Consider the following 27,337-nt stretch of genomic DNA (forward strand, 5'->3'; position numbering starts at 1 on the left):
TGAGACTAGAGGAATCAATCACATGACAATGTGAGGATTCAGTGAGGAAAAACAGATTTTTGTTTTTTAAGATTTTATTTATTGAGGGAACACAAGCAGGAGGAGTGGGGGAGGGAGAAGCAGGCTCCCTGCTGAGCAGGGAGCCCAACAAGGGACTGGATCCCAGGACCCTGTAATCATGACCAGAGCCAAAGGCAGATGCTTAATGACTGAGCCACCCAGACACCGCCCCCCCCAACCAAAAAAAAGTTTTACATAGTTCTGGGTTTAGAGCAAGTGCTTGGTAAATGGTAATTACTGTGTAGTCACATGTTGGCAATAGTTTTTCAGATTAAAAAACAACTAGAAAATAGTAGACGTGCGATTCAAAAGTAGGTAATGTAACTCCAGGGCTAGTTGAGTTCCAGTCTAGCACTTACTCTGGACCAAGCTCTGTTTTTGGCACAGCTTTCAATAAATGATAATTTTTTCATGTGCTCCACTGATAGTGCACACATAAAAACTGTATCATCCCTGAAACACCGGCACTGGATTTTCGGCCGAGATGACACTCTCTCTTACTTGATTTTTGGTTCAGATACTATCCTGTTCTAGGGTGTGAGAGGGTCTGGACGTTACAGCCACGTGGGCACTGCGTGGGAGCGGGAAGGCTTGCGCCGTGCAGACCGCCAGGTGGCGCCATCCCGGGTTGAGGCCGCAGAGTTGCACCGCCCATACAGCCCCCCCCACACGTGGGTCCGAATGGTTAGGCCTGCCGGGCAGGTAGCTTGCTTCCGCGACTTCCCTCCACCCCCTCCCCCCATTGGTAGGAGCTGCGGGTCCGGGCGGAAGTGGGGCAGGCGGGCGGGAGCGAGGCGTCGCCGTTGTATATTCATGAGGCGCGCGCAGCCCGGCATACTAATGAGGCGGGGCGCGGCGGCGGGCTGAGGAGCAGCTGGGCGGCGGCGGCAGCAGGTCGGGAGGTGCCGGGCGGTAGCGGCGTTGGCGCGGGGTCATCTGCCAGCGCGAACCTGGACATGGACCCCCTTGGCGGGGGCCAGGGCCCCGGCCGCGGGCCCCGGGACAAGAAGAAGGGCCGGAGCCCGGACGAGCTGCCTGCGGCGGGCGGCGACGGCGGCAAATCCAAGAAATTTGTGAGTGTCCCTCCCACCCGGTTCCCTCAGCTTGGCCCCGTAACCGCCCTCCGGTCCAGGGAGACCCCCACAGCCGGCCCCAGGGTTGCACGCCTGTCTCTAGGGAGCCGCCCCCGCGCCTCTCTTTCTGGGTTTACTGGGTCCCGGGCTCCACAGTCCGACATCCTACCCCTCCCGGAGGGACCTCGGGAAACCCCAGAGTCCTACACCGCTCTCGCCCTGGCAGCCTCGGGGCTTTCTTCACACCTTCCCGTCCCCCCTCCCCCCGCCGGCCAGCCAGCTGGGCCCTCCGCCCCCATAGCCTGGCGGGTCTTAGCCCCATCCCTTCCCTCTTAGCCCCACTTCCTTTCTTCTTCTCTGTTACCCGCACCCGCCTCTGTCTTGTTCTCTGTGCTTTTCTGGGTCCATTTTCCCTCTTACTCTTACTCCTCCCCCCCCCCTTTTTTTTTGGTATCCTCTTAATTTGCTTCTCCTAAAGGTCACTTCCTTCTCAAGATTGATCCCTTTCACCTGCTAACTTTCCTCCTTCCTAGCCCCAGCTCTGGGCCCTCAGCCTGGTGTCACCTGATAATCCTTCCCCTCTGGAATGTTACCTGACTTGGGCCCTACCTTCCCTCCTCCCTTACATGTTTGTCCTTAAGATTGCAGGAATGGGTTCCTGCCCAGGTCTATCCATGGTCATTGGGCATGACGTTAATTTGGTTCCCGGGATAGCTCCATCCAGAAAACCTGTCTCTTTGCCCTGTTGCTTATCACTTTTCAGGGGATTAGAACTTTTCATTATAATGATGTGCCCCTTTTGACCTAGGTTGGTGATTTAAACCTCTCCCGTAGGGAGGAAGTTACCCTGCAAGTTGAAGAAGTTTCTGAGTAATTCAGTTGCTTTTTGTACGTTTCCCATGATAACCATCTCAGCCCATCTGCCACCTCCTGTGTGATAGCCTAGTGACATTCCTTTTCTGACCTGTAGAAGAGTATGGCTTTCCTCAGGTGCTAGTGACTTCCAGTCCGAGTCTGAAGGAATACTGATATTCATGTAACACTATCATATTTCATTACCTTTGCTTGCACTAAATCTTTTTTACTCCTTTCTCCAGGGAGCTGTTTGTTTTTTACTGTAAAAGCTTTGAGAGATATGGGGCACTATCCAAGAGAGGGAATCTGGAATTTTAGTAATCATTTGCTAGTTGTAAATGTAGTTGGTCTTGTCTTCCAAGTAATTATGCCCTCATCCCAGGATCTCTTTGTACTAATCAACTGGGTTCTGACTCTTCGCTCTTTCTCTTTTCTCTTATCCCCAACCTTTAGTGTTCTGACCCAACTGAACACAAGTTTGGGTAGAAAACTGATAAAATCATGGAAACAGGAAGAAAATGTTTCTTTGGGACCTAGAGGATTGAGATGTGGAGAGCACTAAGCAGAATTAAAATAGTGACTCATCTCTTCCTACCTATTTCTAGCAAGGCAGGTGCTTCTGGACTGCCCTTTCCAATGACTTATGGGCTGTCAGTAACTGCCTGTTTTTCATGTGAACATCTTTTTTTTCCAGAAGTGTTGGGTTAGTGGTAGTGATGACCCTTCCCCTGTGGCAATTAAAGCAACATTTCCTTATGTTTCTTTAGGATAGGAATTGACACTCAGAGAGCTTTCCTTCTAAGACTTAAGTTCTGGGGCCCATATTCCTTTTTTATTTCTGCGTATATATCTGTTATTTTTGTTTTGCTTTTGTTTCCATGGATACTGTTTGACCTTCCTCACCCGAGTTCCAGTTATTCCTGCTAATATATAGTGAACTCTGTGACTTTTGTAAATGTTTTTCAAGTTCTTTAAATAGAGTTTTATTTGTTTTTGTTTTATCTAACACTTGTGTCTTTCACAAGTGAAATTGTAGAAATCTAAGTGCATGGTGCTGAAAGTTGAGATACGTGAGGAAACTTTTAACTTTTCACCTGTGTTTTGGAATGCCCATGGAGTCTTGTATGTGCTGAGTGGATTTGGCTCAGAGTTTGGTATTTGCTTTACAGAGGGTGGAGCCAAACCAAGTTCTCTTTTTCTTTTTGAGGTGTTGGTTTTAACTCTTAGCCTGCTGAATTGTTTAAAAAAAAATACAGAGAACAGGTAGTGAGAATTGCATTCAGAGCTAGAGGATTGGAAAGTTTTCTTGAAAAGTAGTGCTACTTAATTCCTTTCTTGCCAACGGTAACTTACCTCAAGGCATGGGAATTTTCTTTCTCATTGTTCTTTTAATGAGAAGTCTGTGGCAATGAGAGACTAGGAGAAGCATTGCAGTCCACTTCTCTTTGTGTCTGGATGTGTGTGTGGGTGGGTGGAAGGGGAGAGATTGCTGGTGTGCTTTTGTTACCCATGGCTTAATTTTTTGAACTGCAGGCTAAAAGCAAATTGAAAGCTGTTTTCCCTGTTCCACCTTTGCTAGAGTGTGTCCTCTGGAATTCCGTCAAGAAGGTACTATATAAAGCTGCACTGGTTTAGACCTTGTGTGCCTGAAGGTTATTTGTTTGCTTCTGCAGAATTTTTTGTTGTTTCTGCTGCTCTGTACCTTTCCAAGCTTATACAGGTTCTAAGTATGTATCAACTGAATGGGACACAGAGCTTACTTATTGCCGAAGATGCTCTCTTAACTCTCTGATGCATCTTGGGTGGAAAGCACATGGAGTCGAAGTTTAAAAAGTGGTTGGGAATCATCTTTTAAAAACACTTGGTTGTTAGAGATGCTGATGTGTGTGGCTCAAGCCAGACTGCCTGGTGTTCCCCCTTGATTTTTCAGGAGTCTTTCTCCTCCTGGGCCTTAAGCATATCCCTTCTCCAGCATTGTTGCACTTTGTTTCACAAGTCCTTAGGGTGAAAGAAAATAAAAATTGGGAACAAACAGAATGCATTCTGATTTTTCAGCAGCGATGAATGTGGGTGTCAAATAGACTGCTGGCTGAAATATGTGTAAAGGTAGTAATTACAACCAGAGTGTTAGGAGGATGCAGAGTATTCCTGCATTTTATAAACTATATGCCTTATACAATCAAGAAGTGGTTGCATTCTAAGAAAGAATATTGCTTCCTGAATCAGCTAGGGGCATGATTTTGTAAAACATGAGTTTTAGCATGAGATTAGAGAGAATAGAATATACATAATTTTTAAGATCTTACTTGATTTTGGATGTGTATATTAAATATTCACCAAGGGGTAGTTTCATGCCCTTCTAAAAGCAGAGTGATAATGAAAGTATAAATGTTTGGTTGTAGACCCCTGTCCATCCAAAAAGAACAGTCAAAGATAAAAGATGTCAGAGAACTTTATACAAGTCATGTGGGTTTTGTTTTTTTTTTTTATGTGGGGTTTTTTTGAAAGATGATAAACACGGGGATTGCTTGGTTTAGAAAGAGAGGGGAGCCTACAGGAATGTTTCTGAGGTTTACGATGACAGAATGATACCTTAAAATTGCTGCTCTTTTTCCTGCCTTGTCTTTGAAGAGGTAACAGGGATCTATTTGGTCATGTTATATTTACTGGTCTCAAAGGAAATCCTCCTTTGCAAGAGGTCAAACTGAGGGAATGCCTTAGAATTAAAATCTCTGCCTTTGGAGAGTTGATAAACATTGGGATACTTTTATTTTGAAAAGACCTGAAAATTTTATGACTTGTGAATTATGTTTACTATAAAACCTGAGAAAATAGTAATGAGGGAGAAGTGGTTTAAGTTTGTCGCTGGGCTGGGCGCCTGGGTGGCTCAGTGGGTTAAGCCGCTGCCTTCGGCTCAGGTCATGATCTCAGGGTCCTGGGATCGAGTCCCGCATCGGGCTCTCTGCTCAGCAGGGAGCCTGCTTCCTCCTCTCTCTCTGCCTGCCTCTCTGCCTACTTGTGTTCTGTCAAATAAATAAAAATAAAAAAAATCTTTAAAAAAAAAAAAAAAAAAAAAAAAAAAGTTTGTCGCTGGGCATATGGGTCAGAATAGACTAGTTTTATTTTCTGTATGATAGAATAACCTTTTGCTATCCCATGGGGCCCTCTGTATTTTATAAATGGATTGCCAAGTTATTCCTGGACAGTTATATTTTCTGTGATATATAATGGAGGCTTAAAAGATAAAGTTTTACCACATATGATTTAGAAGAACAAGTTAGTCATGTTTATTAACAAGAAATGGTAGGTATTATAAAGAAGAAAAGGTTTGTATATGCAGATGGTTTTTCTCCCATTTTATGTCTCAGTTGAAGTCATTCATGACTGCAGAAAGCATTTCTATTTGAAACAAACCATGTATTACCTGTTTTTCTTTATTATGTTGAGCCTCCTCTTCCCACTCACTCTTGTTTGAAAGCAGTAGGAAAAAAATGAGCAAAGCAGCATTTGGTGTTTGCCCCTACTTAGGGTTATATGACGCAAAACCAACCCTCTCCCCTTGCCCAGCTACTATCATTCCCTCTGTCTTTGTTTTTATTCCCTGTCTGCTTCTCTGAGGGCTGGTCCCAGTCCCATTGGCAGCTAGTCCTTTTGAGGAATCAGGAATGGTAAAAGCGGTTGATACTAAAGTTTCTTAAGCTTCAAAGCTAAAATTGAAAATTAAAGAATGTTTAAAGATTAGAAACATATTTTACCTTCTTATCCACTTCTCTTTTACTCTTTCTTTTTTCAGGCAAACATTTTATTAGAGGATTCCTTTTTAATAAAGTAAAAATTACTGAAGGAAAAGAGAAGTGTTGGGACCAGTATTTTTATGAATTTTACCACTGATTATCATTGTTCTTTCAGCTTTGAGATTCTTCCATTCATTATTAAAGCTTGCTGTGAATGGTAGCCTTAAAATTTTAGTGTTGTAAGGGGGTTTAAATGTCATCAAGCCCAAACACCCACTCAGTGTAGCAATCTCTTCTTACATTTGGAGTTTGGAAACATCGGGGGCTACGGGGTGGATTTGGATAAACGAATGGAGGAATAGAAACTAAAATTTTGGATCCTGCATTTCCTTTAGTAAATTTCAAGATCTTGGAATAGCTAGAATAGTAGAAAGAGGTTATATAAGAGGAATGGATACACTAGAAGCTATGTGACTGAGAGGGAAAAGATTGAAGAAACTGGCTCTGTGTTACTTGGCTCACTGACAATCACAGAGTTTCAGTTTGTCCTCTAAATATTTGCTTAAATTTCTTCCCTCTCTAAGAAGGGAGATGGAACGATAAAGGAGAGACAAACGAAAGTTAGTATAATGTAACTGAATTAAGAGAAACACATGGCATTCTTATGTGGAATAAGTAAGTATGTGAGGAGGGAGAGAACCTCAAGTAGGTTCCACGACCAACATGGAGCCCAGTGCAGTTCTTGATTTCACGACTCTGAGATCATGACCTGAACCAAAAATCAGGGATTGGACACTTAACTGACTGAGACACCCAGTTGCCCCTATAGAAGTGTTCTTAATATGGAAGATAGGAGATTCCATCAATGGTGGTAATTATAAGTGGTCCTTAGGTGGTAGTGACTTTGACATTTTGTTATGGTAATGGATAGAGGTGGAGTTTATGGTGTCCTGGATTATTTTTCTGGATTTTTTTTTTTTAAGGAATTTCTATTAAAACATGCAAGGCCTGGATGAATTTTAATTTAACAAAATTTTTTAAAAGATTTTATTTATTTAAAATAGAGTGAGAGTGAGACAGAGCACACAAGGTGGGGGGGGGGTGATGCAGAGAGAGAGGGAGAAGCAGTGAGCGGGATGAAGCCTAGGACCCTGGGATCATGAGCTGAGCCACCCAGGCACCCCTCTGGATTTCTGATTGTGTGATTTATTCCCTATTTTAGAAATACTGCTGTGTAAAAACATAGACTTTGCCATTTCCTTTTAAGATTTAACATACCTTAAGGATCCTGATTTATAAATTCACTTTGATCCTGAAGGTCATAGAAAACCAAGAAGTATACCTTGGTATTGACCTTAAATCTCAGGTAAAGCTGCCTTTTTTTTTTTTTTTTTGGTAGGGCTCTGTTTAACTTTCTAAAAAATTGCCAAACTATTTTCCAAGGTGACTACCATTTTCCGTTCCCACAAACAATATATGAGTTCCAGTTTCTTGCTAACTCTTACTATGATGACCCTTAAATTTTATCCATTCTAGTGGGTATGTAGTGGTATTTCATTGTGGCTTTTATTTGCATTTGTGTAGTGCTGAGCATCTTTCACTTTGTTTATTTGCTATCTGTATATCTTTGCTGAAGTATCTGTTCAAAATTTTAGTCTTTTAAATTATTTTATGGTAGTCTAAATGTCATTTGTTGGATATGTGTTTTAAAAATATTTTCTTTCTCCTGTGATTTGCCTTTTCATTTTTTTAACACTGGAATGAAGAACAAAGGTGTTTAATTTTGAGGTCCACTTTTTTTTAAACTTTTTGCTGTTTGTGTCGTATTTCAGAAATCTCTGCTAAAATCACAGCTCCTAAGATTTTCTCCTTCTGTTTTCTTTTAAGAAGTTTTATAGATGAAGCTCTGAAGTTCTCTGCTTTTCTGCTGTGGATTTGTTAGTTCTATTCCACTCATGCTGTTTGGGGTGTAAATTTTGACCTATAGGCAAAGACAGAACATTTCTGATACTTGAAATTGGGGAAACTTTGAGATTCAATTTGTCCTGATGGCATTTTCATCTTAATATGTGGTGTTAGAAACATTTTGTTCTGTGTACTCTGTGTGTTACTGTATAATGCTGGTCTTCCTATCTATAAATGTTAATGTATGTTCAGCATCTTAATAGATAGGAAGATAAATTCATCCCAGACCGGAAGGACAGGGAGTAGTAGTAACAGCAGTAGCAGTAGTAAGAGCGTTTGTTTGTTGCATACTTATTATAGCCCTAGGACTCTGCTAAAGAGCTTTCGATTCATTATCTCATTAATTTCTACCTCAGTCTTATAGGCACTATTGTAATTCCCATTTTATAGGTAATTGAACTGAGACTCAGTGAGATCAAGCAGCATGCTTTAGCTCGTAGAACTGGGATTCAAACTGAGATCTAGCTGATTAAAAAAAAAAAAAATCTTATTCATTACATTGTACTGACGTTTTACAAGCGTCCAGTTTTTGCACCTGGAGTATAAAAGAGTATTCACTGCTAGGAATTCCATAGAAAATTTTGATGTCATCTGTTAAGTCATTTGATGACTGTGGTCAATTAAAACTGGGATGTCCTCCAATTCATTTGGTGGGAAGGAAGTTTGGGTCTAGATGGACAAAGTGCAGTGGTTAAATGGCTAACTGCTTTTTGCATTTAGTCATGTAGACTTTGGAGTCTTTGCAAGAATTAAAATTAAACCTTTCTTAGGCATGAACAGGTAGCTATTTCAGTGTAGCAAAACCAGTCTTTCCTTTGGCTCATGAGTTATTAAGAAGTTGCCAATTACTATTTTTAAAAATGCAACCTTATCTTCTTTGTAAATGAAACACCTCTAATAACATCACCTGTCAGTTGTTTCAGTGTTTAAACTGATGAGAGCAGCAAGCAGTGATGACAAATGAGAAGGAGGAAGTTGTTGTTAGACCACCTCTAATAGTTGCCTTTTTGTATTTTATCATTTTTTAAATAGGTTTTATTTATTTATTTGACAGACAGAGATCACAAGGCCACCAGAGAGAGGGGGGAGGAAGCAGACACCCTGCTGAGCAAAGAGCCTGATGCGGGGCTGATCCCAGGACCTTGAGATCATGACCTGAGCTGAAGGCAAAGGCTTTAACCCACTGAGCCACCCAGTGCTCCTCTTTTCTGTTTTTTAGAAGTGGCATATGGTATCTTTAAAATCCTCTCGTTGTGGCCCTGAAACTTGACTCTAAGGATTGTGAATGGTTAATAACTCCAGGGTCTCTTCTGAGTCTGGGGCCTACTGATGTTTGTTCTTTAGACCTGGCAGTTATTTGCCTGTGGTTAATAATTAAGACATTGCCATAGAGATCTGGGTACCCGGAACTAGGATTTTCTCTATGACTAGTGGCAGAGAGTCGAGAGTAGAGTTTTTCCTCTCTGAATCCACATGGATCCAAAAGGCTAAAGATCAGGAAGTCATGTGGTTGTCCTATCACGTGTCCTGTTCAGCCCTTGCTTTTTAATACATTGTCATCTCAGTCATGTCAGTAAGAGAATGGGTAGGAAAAGCTCAGAGGCTATGGACACAGAGGGTGAAAGCTGTAGAATTTCAGAGAAGTGAAGGAATTAAGTGGAATGAGTACTGGACTGTGAGTCAGAAGAACTAAGTTTCAGAATCTTAGAATGCTGCAAGTTTAAAGGATGCTAAAAATTATTTCATTCAGACCCTTTATTTAGAAATGTGGGTCTAGGAAAGTTGTCTGTCTACATTTATAGCTAGACATAGGAGTAGAACTCTTATCTTCCATTCCCACTGAAGTATTCTTTCCAAATATTGCTGTTTAGTCAGACTCTGCTACTGATTAACCATTTGAGCTCTGGGCAAGTCATTCCACTTTTTTTGGTCTTTTCTTGTAATATTAGAGATTCAGCATGAATCTCTAATATTAAATTCAAAGGCCTGTCCTTATGTCCCAAATTCGATAAAAGATCTAGGGTGTAATTGTGGACAGTTATAATTAATTTCATAGAAGATGTGGAATATGTCTGCCCTTGGAGGGAAATACAAGGGTTGGCAGAGAAGAAGGGAAGGGATTTCATGGTGTGGGGAGCGGTGTGAACAGAGGATCAGAGATAAGAATGTGTGACTGTGGTAAAGAAAATGGCCCAGTTATAGCAGTCAAGAGGATTTATATGGGAGATTCGTCATTTAAGAAAGGTGAAGCCACTTCATAGGGATTTTTTTTTAAAAGGTTTTATTTATTTATTTGAAAGAGACACAGCGAGAGAAGGAATACAATTAGGAACAGTGGGAGAGGGAGAAACAGGCTCCCTGCTATCCCAGGACCCTGGGATCATGACCTGAGCCAAAGGCAGATGCTTATGACTGAGCCACGCAGGCACCCCCATAGAGATTATTTTATTCCTGTTAAGGGCTTTTAGGTTCTCTTTTTGTAGAAACATGCAGACAGCAGGACTGAAAATTAGTGTTTTGTAGCATGTCATGGTGCATGTTGATGAGCAGTTTCTGGCCATGTGAATGTGTGGTGGTGACAGTAAATCAGCATATCCAAGAACAGAATAGATAAGTGTTAACGTTTCAGCAGATCATTTCTAATACCTAGATGGAATTTAGATTGTTAAGTTTTTTTAATTTACAATCCTTATCAATTTTAACACACCCATCTTTTCAGACTTTGAGCGATAAATTTAGATTTTGAAAATATGACTCTGGCTGGATAGCCAAATTGTGGGCTCAGGTGGGAAATCCCACCATGGGGACAATCAGAACTTATCTTTGGGCTGTATTATTTCTTCTTAAAAGTTTCCTATAATGCCATGTGGGTTTTGATTGCTTGCTCTTTGAAGTGTTCTTTAATCTTTTGTGAATGAAAAAACCCCCACATATGTATTATATATAATATATATAGAGAGGGAAGAGGCAGCTTTTTGGGGGGATCTTATTTCTCATCTTGCTTGTGAGGTGCTTAAGCCCACTGGTGGTGTTTTGCTCACATTAGCAATATCCTCTTATGTATTTTAGTTTTAATGTTAGTCTTGGGAGTCTTGAGATGATTTTCAAAGTCCTCCATTTCTATGGTCTAATGTAGGAGATTGGCAGTTTAAAAACATTAGTCCTCTCTGACCAAGGGAACTGAGGTGAAGAGAACCACTAATGTTAACTATATCTGACCAGAAGAACTCTGTTGAGAAAAGTTTATTATTCTTTAGAGATAGTATGTTTTAGTTTTGTGTTTAATGGAAGAAACTGTCTGTAGGATTAAAAATCTCTGCATTATTTTAGATAGTTCTGCCAACTTTCAAACCATCATTTTGAAAGGAAGGGTTTACAGGGCTGCCAACTTTCAACATTATGAATGAGAGCAGTATTTGACCCAGTTCTGTAGGGATTATTAGCATACATGTAAAGTGAATAATTGGTAAGTCCCCATATTATTTTAATCTCTTGGTATCATGGTTTTTTAGGGCTATCTAAAGGTTTACATAGAATATTAGATAAAGAAGACAAGGATGAGTCTCCCAAGTCTTCAGGATATGTCTAGGTCTCCACAGAAGGTGCTAGTGACCTTTTTTCCCCCCTTCTAAAAACTTGTACTCCTACCCATAGCTAATCTTCAATTTCTTCATTTGGTCATAGAAGCAAAGTAGAGTGAGACTGTTCTAAAATTCTCTCATCATGTCTGCATGCATGGAACCTACAGAGATATTTTTAGTTCTGTTAGTTTTTGTGAAAGATGTGTATTAGGCTCCCCAGGGATAAAGTTTTTAGTGATTTCTTGATTCTTGTATTTTAGAAAGATGGGAGTTGGCTTTAGTTGGCAGCTCTTTGCATCCGCCAGAGCTTGTTCGTTACTTACTTCTAGGCCCATGGGTGACGTCTGTTTCCTGTGATTGAAACCACAAGAAGAAGTGGTGAGAAGCCACCGTAGGATATGCACTATCAGGCAAGCAGCAGGCATTGGGCTACCCTCGAAAAGAGCAGTAATAAACTAAGCACAGTCTTTAAGGGCCTCTCAAGAGACCATAGAAATGATCTGATCCAGCTTCCTCATCTTAATATGAGGAGGCCACTGAGGCCTGGAAGTACTAATTTGCTTAAAGTCATGTATTTAGGTGAACTAGCTTTTAGGCTATTCATTATTATTTAAAGAAAAGATTTTATTTATTTGAGATAGAAAGTGTTAGAGAGAGAGAGTGCACAAGCAGGTGACAGAGGCAGAGGGAGAAGCAGACCCCCTGCTGAGCAGGGAGCCCCATGCGGGGCTTGATCCCAGGACCCCAAGATCATGACCTGAGCTGAAGGCAGACTCTTAACTGACTGAGCCACTCAGGCGCCCCTCATTATTCTTTCTCGCATTGCTTTGTTACCCCTAATTTTCCTAACTGTGCCCTGCCGGAGTGTTTCCTTAAGCAGAGTACTACTGGAGAAGAGTAAATACTAGTGGGCATTTTAAATAGGGGAATTGGATAATGTTGCTTTGCTTTTAGGTATTGTGCCATGATTTTTTTTAATGCTTTTTTAAAAAAATCATATACATATATTTTTAAAATAACAGTATCTAGACCCCAAATTTTTACTTTTCATTTTTTATTTCACTTAGTGTGTGAATATTTTAGTCATTATGTCTGTGCACATTTTTACAGAGTTGCAATTATAGCTTACACAAGTTTTTTGCTTTTAAAACAATGTATCATAAAAATTTTCTAGCTTTCTAATCTTTGAAAAGTGCTACTTTTGTTATAAATGGAAATGTATTTTTTATTATAAAAGTGAAACACCTATTAATAAGAAAATATAGATGTGGGGGTTGCTGGGTGGCTCAGTTGTTAGGTGTCTGCCTTTGGCTCAGGTCATGATCCCAGGGTCCTGGGATCAAGCCCCTCATCCGGCTCTCTGCTCGGGGGAGGGTCTGCTTCTCCCTCTCCCACAGCCCTGCTTGTGTTCCTCTCTAGCTGTCTGTCGCTCTCTCTCTGTCAAATGAATAAATAAAATCTTAAAAAAAAAAAATACAGGTGTGTATGTAAATAAAACAGTCCCCTACCTTGCTTTCCATTTGTTATTTATTTTTATGTTTACATTTTGTAGCCTAAGGACTTTGGCCTGAAATTGTATGTTTGTGTTAGAACATACTTTTAGCAGTTGTAGTATGGAACTATCAGCAACACCGTATTTTAACTCTTACTTGTATTTCTGGTGATAGAGGAATAATAAGATTTCACCTCATGCTCTCCTGCTTCTCTCCCCTGCAAGATTTTCTCAAAATCAGATCTTATTCTAGATTTAAAGAAAATGTTTTCATATGATCATGTCTGTGTAATGTAATTTTTGGATCAGTTAAGCTGTTATCAGTAGGCTATGATTATTTCTGGGTGTTTAGGAATGATGTGTGGATAGGAAAAAAGGAGGTGTAACCATCATTTCGAAATGAAGGGTTTGAGAATGGGATTTAAAACAAAGTGGTCTCATTGGTCCCTGTATGTAGAAGTAATATCAGCTGCAGGAACTTCCTGTCAGCCAGGCCTTGGGTGTGTCATACATGTGCTAACCCTTGAGGAAGAGTAGATGTCCTGCTACTCACATCACAGCAAGGGAGGAGAAAACAGTTGCTACGGAGATTGGGAAACAGCATTCCTGAGTCACTGACTGTTTCCAAATGAGTGGACAACACCCCCTTTTTAAAGGAGCAATTACATTCTAAGCTCAGGCAATAAAGAGAAAGGCCCACACTAAGAAAGTGAAGAACAAGGATCGGTATTTGCAACTGGATTATGTGCCAAAATTTTCGGAAAATAGGTTAACATTATTTATTGTTTTCTATACAGGCCCTTGCCCCATCTGATGTTCCTATGAAATCTTTCATAAACCAAAATGACATAAAGCAAAGAAGCACTTACCAGTAATTTATATGGAAACATTTTCAAGCATTCCTAAAAATAACCTCTCAGGCTTTTCTGGTAACTTAGGCCACATCTCGCTAACAGAGGCACAGAACAAATGGAGATAAAGCACCAGATGCTTACAGACAGACTTCAAATTTACGGTGGCCTGATGCTGAGATGCTGAGCGTAGCCCTGCTCGGGGTGTGCACTGCCTCTCACATAACAGTTCCCTGAAAAAGAAATGCTGAATGCTATTTTCGCTTTTCACCCCACCCCTTTTTTTAAATAAAAGTGGAAATCTTTTAAGGATTTCTTAGAGTTAGCAAAAACAGGTACTGATATAGGCTTCAAAAAAGCAAAGTGGCTTAACATGAACGGTTGACAAGTGGGGGATACTGCTGTGTGCTCAAAAGTTTTATCAGAACCTTAGGATGTTTGAAAGGAAGTTTTGCTTACTGATCTCTCACCAGATGACAGAATATATGTGCACTTCCTTCCTGACAGCAGAAGAGATGGTCATGTCTGCCACACCTTGTGATACTTGATAGGAAACTAGGACTTCCAGAATATGAACACTTTCTCTGTTGACAGCTTGTTGTCCCAATCCATTGGTGGTTCATAGTGCAGGGGGCTGGCAGTTAGTTTGGATGGACTTGTAGGGGGAATGCAATGTTCCCAGCCTGGTTTCCACCTGCTCTCCTGAGCTAGAGTAGTGAAACCTGAGTGGACTTCCCTTCTTTTCTCTAGGCTATCAGCTATCTGGGATGCAGGCTATGCTAGTCCCGGGCCTTAAAATGAGCTGGGCTGTAGGCAAAATGTTACCTTCTCCTTTTCCCTAAGAGGCTTGCCTTCTTGAACTAACAGAGGACTATTAGAATGTATTTTGACCTGTCAGAGGATTGACTCTTAATGTTAAGAGTTTTCCTTCATTTTAATCATAGCTCGGAAATGTGGTTTATTTGAAAGCAGACTCTGACCAACTGATTTAGACAGTTGTATGGAAATTGAGTTTGTTCCTTTGCATTTCTAAGTAAATTGCTTCAGATTTACAACTAAATTACTGAAACAGGTAATGATTAATTACTTAATGTTCTTTGTAGGACATTTCTAACTCATACTTGACAAACATCACTGCCTGGAATCTCTCAAGGCATCCTGGGTGGGATCAGTAAAAAGATACTGGCTCTGGAAGGCAGGGGTAGATTCAAAGAACCCTCTTAATTAGGGCTTTTTTTTTTTTTTTAAGGTTTATTTATTTATTTGACAGGGAGAGACAAAGCACAGGCACAGGGAGCAGGAGAGAGAGAAGCCTACCTGGGGCTCGATCTCAGGACCCTGAGATTGTGAGCTGAGCCGAAGGCAGACCCTTAACTGACTGAGCCACCCAGGTGCCCCAAGAACTCTCTTAATTAGGTTTAAGAGCTCTTGGACTCTCCTCTACTGTGTTCCTTTCTTTTCTTATATGAATTTTAACAAGCTAACTGTCTAGTTCTGAGTTGAGCTTTGGGGCTGCTAAGGCAGCATGAAACTTAAATGGATGAGCTGTGAAGGTCTGACTCCTTTAGCAGTTTTCCCATAGTGATCATATTGAGCATGAGTGAGCCATCTCCGTTTCTGGGGACTGCTCTATAATCTTCAGGTTTCTTTCCCTTAAACCCATTTAACGTAGTAATCTAAGTTAGCTTTATAGTTGATGTTTCTCAGTTCCTGGTCATTTTTGTGCCTTTCATTTAGTCTTCCTTTTTCTTGGAGATACCCGTTTTCTCTTCTTTTCCTCCCCTCCCTTCTCATCTCTTTTCTTTCCTTTCTGGAAGTGGGTACTCCAGTTCTGCACAACTCTTAGGTTTAGGCTTTTGACACCATTAGGTTGTGATGTCATAATCTATCTAGTCTGTTTCTCTGCAAATGGTAGATGAAATACTGACTTAATTCAGTGTCATTCTTTGAAAATGGAAGGGAAAGTTCTCTACATTAGAAGTTACCTGTTATTTTTTCTTTCTAGTTATAATTGACTTCTAAATGAGGAGTGGGAATTGAAGAAGGGAGGCTGAAAAGTGTCATAGGTTCCATCATCATATATTATTTAATTTTTACAAAGCACTTTACAATACAAAGTGCTTTCCATCCATTTTATTACTTTTCATACCAGCCTTATAAAATGATACAGTCTTCAAGAGTGCAACTATGATAAAAAGAAAAACTCAGCCTGCCCTTGCTGTCGCCCAGTGGAGTTGTGACAAATTTTTTGTCGGAGCTGGAATGGGATTCATTGGTAATTGAATTCAAGTGTACATGATAACTTCCTGTTGCCTAAGGAACTATCCTAAGGAACTGAATGTCATTACTGTGATAGAATAAAGAGACGAATCAGAGCCAGACCATGCTCTCTGCTCTATATGATTCTAAATGACACATACCTTACCTGGTCCTTCCTGAGGATTTGAAAGAAGATTGTTGTTGGATTTCCATTTTACCTATAGGTAGCCTGTGTCTTAAGGTTTACTGCTTTCCAAAGGATGTGGAAGACTCCTTAGGTGACCTGTGTCCCATAGTTTAATATTTTCCTCAAGGTCAACTCAAAGTGTGTCAAGTACCAGTGAGCATCCCCTGTTCTCATGTATAGGGAAAGACATGACTCTTCAAGGTGTGGTCTCATGGTTGACTGACCTGTCCTTAACAGTCACATTGTCACAGACTTTAACTTAAGGAATTTCCTAGGTTTGCCTAATTTGAGTAAAGGAATTAATGAATGAATATACTATGCTTAGGATTATGCTCTTAAACCTATACTGATGCTAATTTTTAAAATATTTATTAAATAGTGGCCACATCAAATGAACAAGACATGGGTTCCTGCCCCTAAGCAACTTACAGTCTGATCCCCAGAAGCAGTTACAATAAACAGTCTGATAAAAGATATTGAGAGCCTGCCTTTGGTACGTTCTTTAGTTCTTTTTGCGAAATGACGGACGTGTTGGAGCACAGTGTCAACTAGTCCACTCTTCAGATGTGTATTTTAAAACAAGTCTTTATGTAGTAATAACATTGCAGTTACCTTACAGAATGATCTCTTACCACTCCACTTCATGATCTCATGAAGTGAATTCCCAAATGTGTGTGTCTGCTTTGGCTTTGTTTTTAATAAATAAGGGAACCAAAGCATGAAGAATTAGTGATTTGCTCAAAATTGTGCCTGTAGTTTTTTAGGATACCATAAATAAATAAACCAGGAGTCATAGTCTTTTTCCTTTACCCAAAGTTCTAGATAAATTGTAATTTTGTCAGTTTGTTTAATGTATTAGTTTCCTCCTGCTACATAAGAAACTCAACAGTTTAAACCAAAACCCACTTATTAGCTCATAGTTCCATTAGTCAGAAGTCCAGCATGAGTAGTGTGACTGCATTCTCAAGAGTTATCAGAGGCCAGTTCTGATATAGAGTCACTTGGGGAGAATCTGCCTCCAAGCTCATTCAGTATTGGCTGAGTTCGGTTCTTGCCATTTGGAGCCCTTTTCATGCTCAAGTCAGAAATGACATATTGAGTTCTAGTGTCTCTTAACATCTCACCTCAGACTTAAAGGGCAAGTGTGATCGGTTCAGGCCCATGCAGATTATTTCCTTTTCTTAAAAGTCAATTGTGCCGAGTAATAGAACCTAATCACAGGAGTGGTATCCTGTCATACAGTCATGGTAATTATACAGGATGCATATGTCAGCTAGGAATCTTGGGGAACATCTTAGAATTTTATCTACCACTCTAAACATATCCCTTATTTTAGATTAGAAAGCCCTTGAGCAAGGATGGATGTCAGAGAGGGAGAGGTATGACTTGACCATCCTGAGGCAGTTAGTGAATTGCTTTGTGATTATAGGTATTTTAAGAAAACCTGTAGTTCCAAGGGAGCCTGGGCCTCTGGGTCTCTTAGAATTTTCTGGTGGTAGTCATTTAGCCAAGAGCTCTGATATGTGTGGTATTAGCCTGAACCATAATTTTTTTAAAAGGTGGAAGAATAATAGTGGAGGAATGAGCAAAAGAAATGGGCGAAGGAGATTATGAATTTGCAGTTACAAACTAAGTCATGGGGATAAAAAATACAGCATAAGGAATATAGTAATACCGTAATACCTTGGTGAGCATTTGATAACATATGTAGTTGTTGAGTCACTGTGTTGTACACCTGAAACATACTGTATATCAACTCTACTTTAGTTACAATTTTTAAAAAGATTAAATATGTTAACCTGAACAAAATATTTGGAAAGTACTGAGATATAGGCTTGCAACTGGAGATTTATATATTCTGTGGCATGAGCCACATGTTTCATAGGATTATCATCCATGATTAACTGTTCTTGTGAAGCACCGTGGTAGGAATTGGAAACACTTTTTACTATGTAATATACTCTGTTTAAAGTAAAGTTTAATCATATTCTCTTATTAGATCCCTGCCAACCTCTCTGCTGCTAAGGATACTACCTAACTACTTTTTGTTTGGCTATGTGAACATCTTGTGCCAAGAGACCACCCTTAATTGTTAGAGAATTCTGTCCTGTTTTCCTGCTGAGTGGGAAAAGTTAAAGATTCAGGGAATTGGGTAGAGGTGAGTCAGTCTCTGGAATGATTTTCTTAGAGCCTTGAGTTTAAAAATTTGCCAGTTCCGTTGCTAGGCAAACAAACAGAGGGAACCTGTATCTAAAAGACTGCCATGTTTAGTCCCATTTACTTACTTTTAAAAGATTTATTTATTTATTTATTTAGGAAGAGAGACAGCATGTGTGGGCATGGAGGGGAAGGGTAGAGTGCTAGGAGGGGGGAGTCCAGACTACTTGCTGAGCACGCAGCCTAACATGGGACTCAATCCCACTACCATGAGATCATGACCCAAGCAGAAACCAAGAGTTGGACACTCAACTGAGTGTGCCACCCAGGGACCCCATTACCTACTCACTTTTTAAAAGCTGAAGTGTTAATAGGTTTAACCACCACCACCACAAATCCAGTATGGAAGAGAAGTTTTATAATTCATTTGCATTTATTATGATAATAACACGGTGTGTTTCATAGTCATTAAGTCATGATTAGTTTTGCCTCACAAGGCATACCTTGGGGTCTTTGGACTTTTTTATTTTTGGTTTCTTGTGGAAGCCAAACTGTGAAGTGTCTAGGAAGTTTATTTCCTGTAGACGGTAACCAAAAGATTTATCTTACCACATACTACATTAGGATGTGGTGAGTGAATCAGAGCCTTGAATTGTTCTCTGGAAGGGGGACTGAGGGGACAGCTTTTCATTTTTATGGTGATGGTGGATGGTCTTAATGCGGAGCAGTACCCAGCCAAATATATTTTGTTTTGTTTTTAAAGTGTATTTATTTTTGATCATGTTACTTTTTTAAAAGAGTTATTTATTTGAGAGAGAGAGTGGGGGCAGGGTAGGAGCAGAGGGAGAGGAGAGAGAAACTCAAGTAGACTTTCCTTGTTGAGTGCAGAGCCTGACTTGGGGCTTGATCTTATGACTGCAAGATCAGAACTGAGCTGAAACCAAGAGTGTACCCTTAACTGAATGGGGCACCCCATTTGATGCTGTTACTTTTTTTTTTTTTTTTTTAAGATTTTGTTTATCTATTTGACAGGCAGAGATCACAAGTAGGCAGAGAGACAGGCAGAGAGAGAGGAGGAAGCAGGCTCCCTGCTGAGCAGAGAGCGGATGTGGGGCTCGATCCCAGGACCCTGGGATCATGACCTGAGCCGAAGGAAGAGGCTTAACCCAGTGAGCCACCCAGGAGCCCTGATGCTGTTACTTTCGATGCGGTGCAGCTTTGAGCAATTTCTGTTCATTTGAATAAGATTTGATAACACAGAGCATCTTTGTTATATATATATATATATATATATATATATATATATATATATTTATTTATTTATTTAAGTAATCTCTACACCTAATTTGGGGCTCAAACTTACAACCCCGGGATCAAGAGTCACATAGTTGAGCATCTGGCAAGGCTATAGTGAGGGTCAAGTACTAGGAATCCCAAGAAGAATATGGTCAGAGGAGTTATACTGCTTTATACTTTCTTTTTCTAAGCTTACCATGGCCAATCGTAGTTCTTCTGGATAAGTCAAACTAGAAAAAAACTGTGGGGTGGAGTTGAGTGTCCTTGAGGTCCAGGCAGTAGACCAAGGAAGGAAGGGAAGAAATTATTAACATATGTTTCCAATAAGCCAAGAATCTGTCTGGGTCAGACTCACCAGGTATTACCAATTTAAAAGCCCAGAACAAAAGTGGATGATGGTGGTGACAGAATGGGGAGTCAGGTCCCACAGTTCCCTTTTAATTGTGCTCTCTGGCAAAGAACAGTCTTCTAGAATCTTTGTCCTAGGGGTTTTCTTTAGCTCTTTCAGGTGTTAGGTCTCCTGTTGCTGTGTTTCAAGTCCTTTACTTCTTGGCTTGCTCCCTCATTTTGGTGGAGCATATCCTATAGTGGCTTTTTGAGGTGCATGGGAATAAATTTTTGAAAGCTTAAGTTTCTGAAAATGCTTATACTGAACTCAACATTTGATTGTTTTGTTGGATATAGAATCCTAGGTTTGAAATTATATTTTTCATATTTTTAAAAGCCTTGTTCTGGAGGGTGCCTAGGTAGCTCAGTCATTGTCTGCCTTTGGCTCAAATCATGATCCAGGATCCTGGGATCGAGCCCCACATCAGGCTCCCTGCTTAGCGGGAAGCCTACTTCTCCCTTTCCCACTCCCCCTGCTTGTGTTCCCTCTCTGTCAAATAAATTTTAAAAAATCTTAAATAAATAAAAGGCTTGTTCTGTTGTCATCTATCTTTTGGTGTATTGTTAAAAAACCCAAATTTGTTCTTGTTACTTTGTATATTACCAATTTCTCTCCCTTCTGTCAAATCTTGTAGAATTTTCTTTGTATTCAGTGTTTTGAAATTTCATCATAATATGCCTCTGTGTGGTCTATTTTTATACATTCTGCTGGAGACTTAATTACCCTTTGGTATTGGGAAATATTCTTGGATTATTTCTTTGGTAACTTTCTCCCCTGTTTTCTCCTATTTGTGTATTGAATCATCTTTGCTTATCTTTTCTCTCTTATTTTTCCATCTTTGTGTTTTTGTTCTGCTTTTTGGGAGATTTCCTCAATTCTTAACTTCTAGTCTTTCTATTGAGCTTTCTCTTGAGTTTCTGTTCTCTTACCTTCAACTTCTACAGGTTTTTTTTTGTCTGAATGTTTCTTTTTAAAATGGCATTATGTTCCCTTTTGTGGATATTAGTGATTTTTAAAATCTTTTAGCATAGTCTGAATGACAGACCCCGCCCCCAATCTTACGTTAGTCTAGGCGTTTTTCAAATGTCTGATAAACTGGGTTGTCTGCTAATATTTAAGAATGAGGGCCTAACAAGAGGGGCCTGGGTGGCTCAGTTGGTTAGGAATTTGGCCTTTGATCTCAGTGCATATCTTGATCTCAGGGTCATGAGTTCAAGCCCCATGTTGGATGCCATGCTGGGCATGGAGCCTACTTTAAGAGGGGAAAAAGAAGTAAGGGACTAACTGATTGGAAACTCAAGATGCACAGATAAAGTATGTTAACTATGCACTTTACTATAGAATAGACCTGTATAATAGATATATAATGTGAGTCGCATATGTAATTTCAGATTTTCTGGCAGCCACAGAAAAAGGCAAGAAGAAAAAAGCAAAAAGAAACGTGAAATTAATTTTAATAATACTAATTTAGGTAATCCAATATATAACAAGATTTTAGTATGTAATACATATAACAGCATTAATGGAATGTTTTATATTGTTCTTAACACTAAGTTGGACTCCAGTGTATGTTTTACATTTATAGCACATCTCAATATATATGCTCAATTTTTGTTAAAAAATAGTTGGGGTATATTTAAAGATTTTATTTATTTTAAAGAGAATATGAGTGCATGGGGAAGGGGTTGGGTGGATAGTAGAGGAGGGACAGAGGCAGAGGAGGAGGATGGAGCAGGCTCCACACTGAGTGTAGAGCCCTACATGGCGCTCCATCTGACAACCCTGAGGTGACCTGAGCTGGAACTGAGAGTTGGACGCTTAACTGACTGAGTTACCCAGGCGCCCGAAGTTGAAGTATATTTAGATTTGATAAAATTTATGGGTGAAAGTAGATTCACATATCCAGGATTTTCCAAACATACTTAAGTTTAATAATAATAATATAATATTAGTTTGTAAATTTAAATTTATTTAATATTAAATACAATTTGGGGCACGTGGGTGGCTCAGTCAGTTAAGTGTCTGACTCTTGATCTTGGCTTGGGTCCTGATCCCAGGGTCCTGAAATTGAGCTCCATCCAGTGTAGGAACTGCTTCTTAAACAGCTGCCAGCCAGTTTTATTTTTAGGCTCCTCCTCCTTCCAGCCCCCATTTCCATAGGTACCTCATGCTGCTAATTCTTGTGCCTTTCGATAGTCTTTAAATATAATTACAATTGGTTATTGTGTTTTCAGCTTTCTTAGGTCTTTTGGGTTTACCACTAGTCTATTTCCCAGCTTCAAAATTTGGTTGAAGTTGTGCTGTTCTTACTCTTCCCAACCTGATAGTCTCCTTCCTTCCATCATTGTTTTCTTTGCAAAACAAATCTTTTTCTGTAGATTTAGAAGGTTTTCAAAAGGGGAGAAATTAGGTGCTTTGTTCAGTCTACTGTCTTTTATTTAAGTTACTATTAATCTGTATTCATGAGCAGATTTTGATATTTTTAAAAAGATTTCGTTTAGTATGTATGCTTCTTTCAGTAACTGTAGTTAAAGGTTTTAGAGGAAGACTCAGTAGGAGCAACAGGAAGATGAAGTATTTAGTCCCAGCAGGTTAGGAGAGGAAGGGTTTGATTTGGGGTTTGGGGGCAGAAGAGAATTGACAGCAGGCAAGGAGAATGGTGAGAGTAGAAGCATTAAGAGACAGGTAGGGTGATGAAAGAAAATGACAAAAGCTTGAGCATCTGGGGGATGAGGCACAAATACAACTCCAGGAGCATTTGTCTTCCTGGATACCCCTATTTTTAGTCATTTATATGTTTTATGATCTGGGAATTCTTGTTCTTTATCAGAATCCACAGCACAACTAAGGATATAATTAAAATACTGAGTAAAGCTTACTGTTTGCAAGCATAGTATACAGAGGATCTATAAGAAAAACGCATAATAGTAAGTAAACAATACACACTCAGTAGTACACTCTAGCAGCGGTTTACATTTCAGTAATTGAATTGAGCTTGCTCTTGGGGCGTTTTGTTGGGTTTTTAAACAGACTTTTGCCTATAGGGTGATTCGCTTTGCTGGTAGTTGCTGCCCTCTGTTGAACATTTTGGGAAAGTTCAACTTTGATCCTGTAGGCATCATTTTTACTGTCCATACTCAAAACTGAGCGCTAAAGTGTGGATAATTTTGTTAAAGTAATTAAATGTTTTTAGTAATGCACCAAAGAAAGCAAGAGAATGTGGTATCTTCCTTATTATGAAAAGATATATTCACTTTTGTTTCTAAAGGCAAGAGTATGGGCCTTAAATGGGAACAAGGCCGAAGAATTTGGGGAATGCAAAGATTTTAGGCTTTGGAATCTGAAGACTAGCGTTCATACCCAGCTTGTTTCTGATCACGTGACCTCAGTGATTTACTCTACCTGTCTAGGCTTCAGTTTTGTTTTTTTTTTTAAAGATTTTATTTATTTATTTGACAGAGAGAAATCACAAGTAGGCAGAGAGGCAGGCAGAGAGAGAGGAAGGGAAGCAGGCCCCCCGCTGAGCAGAGAGCCCGATGTGGGACTCGATCCCAGGACCCTGAGATCATGACCTGAGCCGAAGGCAGCGGCTTAACCCACTGAGCCACCCAGGCGTCCCTAGGCTTCAGTTTTTTTCATTGACACAATGAATTGATTTCAGAGTTTTTTCAGGGCTCTTGGCAGTTTAGGAAAGCAGCCCCAGATTATGGTATCTGTTTGTAGGAAATACAGTGACCAAGTCTCAGGCTCTGCCGTGAAGGAACTTAGTCTGGAAAGGAGCAGAGGAGGCGGACAGTCAAAAGACAACTGTAATCCACAACCAGTGCCACAAGACAGACAAGCACCTATTACAGTGGAAACATAAGGAGAGGTATTTGTCCAATTAGAGTTGGTATCCTATTGCAGGGCCTGTTGTAGTTAGCCTTGAAAGCAAAGTCTAGACTGAGGGAAGTAGCAGCCTAAGGAAAGTCTGGGGTGGTGAGACAGCAAGATCTGTTTGTGGACCTGCAGCTCGTTCAGGATGCCCAGAAGATAGAGTTTGAAGTAGAGGGTTTGTGACAGTTGGGAGCCATTGAAAGGTTTTAAATGAGGAAATACTGTGGACAGTGTGGCATTTTAGAAAGATTACCCGTGGATACAGTATGGAGAATGGATTGGTGTAAGGTAGACCGGACTGGAGGCAGGGAGATCAGTTAAGAAGTTTTTGCAGTAAGTTGAGCAGGAGATAATAATGGCAAAAGTTTACGTAGTGGTAGTAGGGATGAACGAAGAGAAATGAAACTGTAGGCAGAAGGAACCGGTTGCTGGTTTCCTTTTCTTTAACCTAGCCTGCAGCTGTGAGCAATCCAACTGGCACTGATTCATTAGCCCCAGGTTCTGTTCCCTGTGTTATATCCATCCCAGAATTGTTAGGGTTGTTGCTTGGTTATGAAGGAACATTTTGAGTTTGGAGTACAAGTTTCTGGAAGCAGTTACTCTAGGTAGGTGCACTTAAGTTTAATCTTGGCAGTGGTTAAATTGTACATACTCATCCTTTTTGTACCTTGTTTCCCCTGTGAATAAGGATGGTGACAAAAGGAAGTGTTAGTCTCCTTCAGTGTTGCCGCCTGCCTCACCATCCTTCTGCCTTCTCTCCCCAGTAAGCGGCACACACAAAGTAACTGTAAATTCTGTTGATGCTGAGCAAGGTTCTTAAAGCTTCAGGTTTGTGATTAGTCCTCAGTCAGTGGAAGCTTGACCTCCTCTGGACCATGGAGAGAAAAGTTGATTCATTATTTAACCAGATATAATTAAAGTCTGACGTGGGGAACATGAACATAATGGTAGAGGTTTTTTCTTATCCGGAAAAAGGTTAGTAAAATAGCTCTGCGGCAGGGTGAGAGCTATTTTTCTTTCTTTCTTTTCTTCTTTTTTTTTGGTAGGGGAGAATATTTTTTTTAAAATATTTATTTATTTGACAAAGATGACAAGTAGGCAGAGAGAGAAGAGGAAGCAGGCCCCCTGCTAAGCAGAGAGCCCAGTATGGGGCTCCTTCCTAGGACCCTGGGATCTTGACCTGAGCCGAAGGCAGAGACCTTAATCCACTGAGCCACTCGGGTGTCCCATCTTATCTTTCTTTCTTTCTTTTTTTTTTTTTTTAAGATTTTATTTATTTGACCTATCACAAGTAGGCAGAGAGGCAGGCAGAGAGAGAGAAGAGGAAGCAGGCTCCCCGCTGAGCAGAGAGCCCAATGCGGGGCTCGATCCCAGGACCCTGGGATCATGACCTGAGCTGAATGAAGGCTTAGGCTTAACCCACTGAGCCACCCAGGTGCCCCCCACCTTTTTAAAAGATTTTACTTATTTATTTGACACACAGAGAGAGAGAGACAGCAAGAAAGGGAACACAAGCAGGGGGAGTGGGAGAGGGAGAATCAGGCTTCCTGCTGAGCAGGGAGCCTGATTCTCGGCTCCATCCCAAGATTCTGGGACCATGACCTGAGCCGAAGGCAGTTGCTTAATGACTGAGCCACCCAGGCGCCCCTAGTTTTTCATTAGTTGAGGAAGGTTAGTCAAGAGGCCTTTACTATATATATTCTTGTAAAAACATTAAGATAATGAAATACGGTTTAAAATGAGGTATTAGGACAAAGAATTCCTGCTTTATCATCCCTGCTATTTTTTTTAAGTACAGCATGTATATGGAAGAGAACATAGAACACAGAATTATTAAACCAAACACCCATGTAACAATCATCTGTGTCAAAAAATGAAATATTATGAGCACCTCAGAAGCCCCTTTGTCCCCTTATGCAGTCACAACTTGTCCACTCAGCCCAACTAAGCATGGTTTTGACATTTGTGATAATCATTCGTTTATAATTTTACCTCCTAAATAATAATATAGTTGACATGTTTTTAAGCTGAATATAAAAGACATAACTCATTTAGTTTTAATGTTTGTGAGTTCGTTTAATTTCTCTGTGTAATTGTTCCCCATTGTACATGGTACCAGGTTACCCATTCTATTCTTGATGGCTCTTTGGCTTGTTCTCTGTTTTAGATATTGTTTTAGTGTTACTGTGATCATTCTTGTTCCATACATCCTGGTACATACATGCAAGTTTCTGCAGGATAGATTTATTGAAATTGATGTGTTGAGTTGTATGTGTGTGTATTTAACTTTATTAGATAATGCCATGCTGTTTTCCACAGTGGCCATAGCAATTTACATTACTGCTGACTGTGTGAGAGCTCCCACTTCTCTCCAACCAGACAGACAAGAAAATGATTGCCATCTGTGAGAGTGTGAAGTGATATCTCATTTTGTGGTTTTAGTTTGCATTCCCTTGTTTACTGATGAAGTTAAGCATGTTTCATATGCATAGTGGTCATCTTAGAGTCCTTGCGGTTCTCTATTTGTTTTCCCTGCCAAAGAGTCATATGTTAGTGACCTTGAAACTCCTTCATGCCCCTTACATGGGAGAATGTGGTAAGGAATAGTTTGCTGAAATCTTTAGGTTGTAGAAAGTACCTTAGATCCTTTCAACTTACTCTTTTTCTCCCCCCAACCCATTTGGTGTTGGGGAATTCCACTGATCTATCTTCTTTTTCTTTTCCCTTCTTTTTCTTGTTTCTTAGACTCTGAAGCGGCTCATGGCAGATGAGGTAAGGAAATTTTGTTCAGCATGTGCATGTTCCAGCTCATTTCCTCCACTGTGATATTTACCACTTGTCATAACTTTGACTTTCTATAACTTGAAATGGTGATGTTGGTTCTATTCTCAGAACCTCCCCAAATTTTTTCCCGAACTCTTTGCTCTGTGTTTGGCCCATTGCATGCATCCCCCTGGGACATTTCTTTGGCTTCTGAGGGTAGCCACATTCTTTAAACTCATAACTGACTTGCAGTCTGAATGCTACTCCCATCGCTTGAAATCCCACAATGCTTGAAGATACTTACTGTTATTTTCAAACAGCTAATAAACTTCAGCTTACTGGTGGCTCTTTGGTTTGAGCATCTGTACTTGAGGTTTGGGGAATGGGTCATGAGTCTTGGGTTGGCAGAGAGACAGCATATATACCCCTGAAGTACACTGTATTCTTTACAAAGGGGATTTTGAAGACCGTATATTGAACTTTTGCTGCCTCTATAACACAGGGGCTTTGGAGTGTACAGAAGAAATGTACATGAAATGTACAGAAAGTACTGGTTCCTGGTTTTAAGGCGTTTACTTGTTTATTCTTTATGACCTATACCTACTAAAATCTGTGTTCATACTCAGCTCTGGAAGGGAGGGACCCTCTGAAGGAAACAAATGGCATTTTAGCATTTTACTGAGCTAACTCTATACGTGAGGTGTTTTCAGTTCTGTATTGCTGAAGGGCTTAGAAATGTCCAGAGAACTCAAGAACAAGGTATTCTCTTTGTAGAGAGGTTTCAAATCTTAATACTTCAG

The 27,337-nt window shown here is 40.2% G+C and overlaps 1 protein-coding gene across 6 annotated transcripts in view; it reads left to right on the forward strand.

The window, feature by feature from the left end:
* The first annotated feature begins 866 nt into the window (after nucleotides 1-866).
* DIAPH1 (diaphanous related formin 1) overlaps nucleotides 867-27,337 on the forward strand; it is a 93,628-nt gene continuing 67,157 nt past the window's right edge. For 3 of the 6 annotated variants that reach the window (XM_045075366.1, XM_045075364.1, XM_045075363.1), the window contains exons 1-2: nucleotides 913-1,133; nucleotides 26,520-26,546. In XM_045075366.1, coding sequence (XP_044931301.1) covers nucleotides 1,017-1,133; nucleotides 26,520-26,546 — 144 coding nt within the window. In that variant the 5' untranslated portion in view covers nucleotides 913-1,016. Of the gene's footprint in view, nucleotides 1,134-26,519; nucleotides 26,547-27,337 lie in introns of all 6 variants that reach the window. The other 3 variants (XM_004744763.3, XM_045075365.1, XM_004744762.3) reach the window with 2 other exon arrangements.

Source organism: Mustela putorius, unplaced genomic scaffold (genome assembly GCF_011764305.1).
Source record: "Mustela putorius furo isolate JIRA1106 unplaced genomic scaffold, ASM1176430v1.1 tig00000145_pilon_pilon_pilon, whole genome shotgun sequence".
Lineage (NCBI taxonomy): Eukaryota > Metazoa > Chordata > Mammalia > Carnivora > Mustelidae > Mustela > Mustela putorius.